This window comes from Lipotes vexillifer, unplaced genomic scaffold (genome assembly GCF_000442215.2).
Source record: "Lipotes vexillifer unplaced genomic scaffold, Lipotes_vexillifer_v1.1 scaffold311, whole genome shotgun sequence".
NCBI classification, from domain to species: Eukaryota; Metazoa; Chordata; class Mammalia; order Artiodactyla; family Lipotidae; genus Lipotes; species Lipotes vexillifer.
The window spans coordinates 5,943,213-5,948,156 of NW_006791012.1; the positions used below are offsets into that span (position 1 = coordinate 5,943,213).

Sequence of the window (4,944 nt, forward strand, 5' to 3'; positions counted from 1 at the left end):
TCCCTGTATTGTTGGCATCTCTAAATTTCCTTCCTCTCCTTTTATTTTTCCATACCACCAACACAATACCTAAAATGTAAAAGTAGGTGATAAAATATGTTCTTACAAGGTGTCCAAGTTTTTATTCTTATGTCCTTTTTAAATAGATTCTAATTCAGCACACATATCCAATAATTTAAGAATTCTTGCAAGCATCAACATGAGGAATGAAAAAAAAAGGATGTAAGTATAGAAATTGGGCCTAATCTGTATTTATCACAAGGACCCTATGCAAAGTAAGGCAAAAGGAATACTAACTAAAAATCATAACAACAAATTTGTATGTAATGAAAAGATTTTAAAGCTTTATTTAAGGATCCACCTATAAATAAAATTCCAGGACATCAAACAAATATATTATTCTTTGGGCACTATCACCTTGTTAGCTTTAAACTATATTTTTAAATGAGAGGGAGAAAATGCAAAATATTTAGAACTACATGTCTAAAAATTCTAGAATATCTAAATGTTTCTTGTGTTAAGGCCAGCCCTTATCATAAAGATCTAATTTAACAGGTGTACCATAATGTCCAACCCTAAAAATAATTAAGCCATCTATTCACCTATAATCAGGTTAAATTTTCATTCTTGCTTTCACCTTGAGACACATTAACAATAACTTACACACTTTTTTTTTTTTTTTTTTTTTTTTTTTTTTTTTTGCTGTACATGGGCCTCTCCCTGTTGTGCCCTCTCCCGCCGCGGAGCACAGGCTCCGCACGCGCAGGCCCAGCGGCCACGGCTCACGGGCCCAGCCGCTCCACGGCACGTGGGATCCTCCCGGACCGGGGCGCGAACCCACGCCCCCTGCATCGGCAGGCGGACTCTCAACCACTGCGCCACCCGGGAAGCCCGACTTACACACTTTTTAAGAAAAAATAAAATCCAGGGATGATGCAAACTGTGAGGAAGAAACTCATGTTGTGAATAAAGGATCACCTGACATGTTCTATTTCCCCTAAGAAAAGAGATTCAAATTTAACCGTCTTAAAGTTGATGCCCCCAGCATACTGCCAAGTTAAGAAGTACTTGTAATCAGGATTTTCCTCATGTATTCCCTAGTTTAGTTAGTAGTACACCCAGTCCTCCAAGCCAGAAGCGGGTATCAACCTAGACCTATCCCTCTCCCCCATCCCCACCCTATCCAGACCCCTACTGAAATGACCACCAAGTACTATCCATTTTGTGTCCTAAGTGTCCCTCTGCTCTGTTCTCTCCATTTCCTCTGCCACTGCCTTAGTCTAAGCCTTTTCTCTCACCTTATCTATTACAATAGCTACCATACCATCCCTGCCTCCAGTTACCTTTTCCACTATGATCCTTACTCCACACTGTCATCCAAGTGATTTTCCAAAATATAAACCTAATGTCTCTTCTGCTCAAAACCTTTTCCTATCTCTCCATCACCCACAGAATAAAGTCCATGCCATGTATAACAGCACTTTACTTTTTATGATTTGAATCCTGCCTGCCTCTAAAACATCACAGCCCACTGCACTCCTCCCATCCTGCACTTTAAGCCCCATCATTATCCAACTACACTGCTTGAACTTCCAGCATGCCACATGCCTCCATGCTTTTACATAGGCTGTTGCTTCAGTCTGGAATATCCTTCATTTCTTCCCCTTTAGCTTCCTGGCCAATTACTATGAATCTTTCAAAACTCAACTCAGCTCCAAGAAAGCCATCCCACACCCTACCCTACCCTTAAAGAGTTGATTATTCCCTTGTCTGCCAACTTTGTAAGTAATGATGACATTTTATTGGGCATTTACTATGTGCCTGACATTGTTCCAAGTATTTTACATGTATTAACTCATTTAATCTTCACAATAACCCTTCCTATGAATTGGTACCATTATTACCTTTGTCGATATGAAAACTATCTCAGAGGAGTAAATAACCTGTCCCCAAGGATATCCAACTATTAAGTGATAGAGACAGATAAAGATCCCTACATCATATTTATATTATTGCACCTATCACAGAGAATTTATTTACATGACTGTCATTACCCTGGACTGTGAACTCCTTGAGGGTGGGGATTATGTCATATTCAACTCTAAAGCCACAGAGTCTACTATAAAGTAGGTAATCAGTACATGCATTTCTTGAATTGCACATAAAGCAACATTCCTAACAAGTTCAAGAGAAAAGCATTCGGAAACTAGTTTCCAAATAAATATGCAAATATGCTTTAAGAGTTCTAGAGTAGAGGAAGCTATTTTTCCGTTTAATAAAAAGGATGTTAAAAAGAGAGATTAACACAGGCATGAGATTACAGTCCATGTGGACAAGGAAATGGACTTACTTTTGCAGTAATACTGCTTAATCACTGCAATAAATCAAAACCCAAAGTACCATTTGCTTAAGATTAACTTTTTTCCTCTGACTAAATAAGAATTCTTCTTGCTTATCATTCAGGGCAGTGAAAAGAAAGCCCTAAATTTACTTTGCTCAAGTGGAAAGAAGCAAATCATAGACCAGCACTACTAATTGCTTCCTTAAGTCTGGCCAAGAAATGTATCCCATTAGGCAATTAAAATAAAACACAGTTGCCTGACTAAGCACATAACAAAAGAATTTCTAAGGTTGTATGGACTGGCACTCTATTATTCAAATAATGAAAAGTTATTTTAAGCAAAAAACATAAACATCAAGAACAAATTAAAACAGATTATCACCACCCCACAAGAACAGATTTCCGTATTAAAACTCTATTGAAACATAGACACATATGTTACATCAAAACATATGCATATATGTTTACAATATTTCAATACCATTCTTCATGCCTCCTTAAAGTTATAAAAATCAAAGTTATTCTAAGACTAATGATGAAAGACCTCAAGACCAAATCTACTGTACTTAGTGTGCTCTCATAGTTACAGTCCTCTGAGCCATACTGAAGTGCAGTAATTAAAACCCACAGGGTCGGTACCAGCAGCAACAGTGCACACCACAGTACTTGTTAGAGTAATCTGCACCCCGCCCAGCTTCTACACACTTGTGCACTACAGAAAGGTAAATCTGCTGTCAGAAGCAGCAGAGTTTAGGCCACAGTGAATTGAGGCCACAGCACAGCAAACTCTACGCCACAACACAGCAAACTCTATGCAAACTCTTCTTACCATTTCTTGGTACATTCAACCATCAGCTCCTGGTAGGAGGCCACAAACTGGAACTTGGATGCGTGTTTTCCCACACGCTGTAGTCTCTTCCAAACTGAAGCCATGATGATCAGTCAAAACAGTGGAGCAGTTCTGGGTTAGCAACACAGCAGCTTTAACAAAGCAGAGCGTCCAAAGCAAAGGAGCTTTGCATGTATGTCTGTACTTTAAAAAACTCAACTACAACTTGAAATGATGTTTGGGGTCCATAAGTCTTCTCCCTGTTTCACAGGGTCAATCACATCTTAGATGAATGGCCCAGTCAAGAACAGTATGACACACATCACAGGATGAGTGAGAGGAGGTTCCCTCATGGAGACATCACCATTCCACCTCGTGGGTTATATGATGTGTATTCTGGAGGACTGAAAAGCAAAACAAAGAGAAAAAATATGAGGAGAGAAGCATGAGAAGTGACTAACCACCCATGTTAGATAACACTGCAACAGACAAGCTCAGTTCTCCGCATGTTTTTCAAACAATAAAACAAAACACCAACCTCAAAAGCCAGTAACATCAAGGATGCAAGACACCAAGGAAGAAATTACAATTCACACCAAAGACGTGGAGCAACATATCAGGTAATCAGCATCAACAACGATCGAGAGGCGAAAGTCGGGGCCCTACCTCCCTCTCCTAGCATCACAGAAGGGCGAGCAGAGCGGGAAAGTCTAGGGATGCTGTTTAATGTCCACCGCCAGTCAGAGGAAGGAGTGGAGTATTTTAAAATAAACTTTGTTTTTCAGCCGATAGTGAATAGCTCTGAGTCCTAGAATATGTGCGTGGAACAAATTAAGGAGCGGGGAAGAACGCTGCTGTTGAGTCGGAGGGGGGAAATGGATGGGGAAAAAGGAGTGGAGGGAAATCTCAAGGCAGAGGGCAGTGTCCCGGCTCCAGGCCACTTGGGCTCTCCTCCACCTTTGCTGCCAACCGGAGGGAAATGGAAACTCCTGCCTGGGTACGAAGCAATGACCAGCGAGGCAAGTGCACGGTGCGGGGTGCAGTGCCTCCCTCCCCCATCCTCAGGGAATAGTCCGCCGAAGCCTCCTCTCCTGCCGCACAGAGCCCAGACCCCTGCCCTCAGCTGAGGCAGGCGGTGGCTCGCCAGCGGTCCCTGTCACCCAGGCGATGCCTGAAGACCCCAGCCCGGTCCCAGAGCCCCGGTCCCACCGCACGTCCACTCCCGCCCCCTCCTCACACCTCTAATCCCGCTGTCGGGCTGAGTCTGGCCCGGTTCCCTCCTCAGCGCCGCTCCTCCGTCGCCGCCGCAGCAGCAGTCGCCGCCGCCGCCACCGAGTCCTCCATCCCCGCCGGAGCCACATGGAACAGGCGAGCCAGCCGCGGCGCTCCCGGGAGCCGGGGTCTGCAGCCCCTCAGGCGGACGGCGCGCCTCACGCCCGCCCCCTCCCGGACGGAGTCGCCCCGCGACCGTCCCCCACCCTACAAAACCCTGCCAGAGCCGCCGCTCAGCGCCCAGCACCCCCTCCCCCGCCTTTCTCCTCCACCACCACCATCATTACCTCCCCCGCCGTACCTCTCACACTAACCCTACCCACGGCCGCTCAACCTCCGTCCGCCCCGCCGCCATTGGCCGGGTCCCGCGCTTTCCCCGCCCACCTCGGCGGCAGGGCCTTTAAGGGGGGGGACGCCTCATTGGCCGACCCGGGTGCCCATCACAGGGCTCCACGCCCCCCTCCCCCGCAAGTTCTGGAGGTGTTTTTTTCCCCAGCCGGAA

At 45.2% G+C, this 4,944-nt stretch overlaps 1 protein-coding gene across 3 annotated transcripts in view; it reads right to left on the reverse strand.

The window, feature by feature from the left end:
- EHBP1 (EH domain binding protein 1) overlaps positions 1–4,597 on the reverse strand; it is a 361,704-nt gene extending 357,107 nt beyond the window's left edge. For 2 of the 3 annotated variants that reach the window (XM_007464127.1, XM_007464125.1), the window contains exons 1-2: positions 4,410–4,597; positions 3,171–3,574 (exon numbers count right to left, since the gene is read on the reverse strand). In XM_007464127.1, the coding sequence (XP_007464189.1) occupies positions 3,171–3,274 (104 nt within the window). In that variant the 5' untranslated portion in view covers positions 3,275–3,574; positions 4,410–4,597. Of the gene's footprint in view, positions 1–3,170; positions 3,575–4,409 lie in introns of those variants that run through there. The other variant, XM_007464126.1, reaches the window with a different exon arrangement.
- Positions 4,598–4,944: the final 347 nt, after the last annotated feature.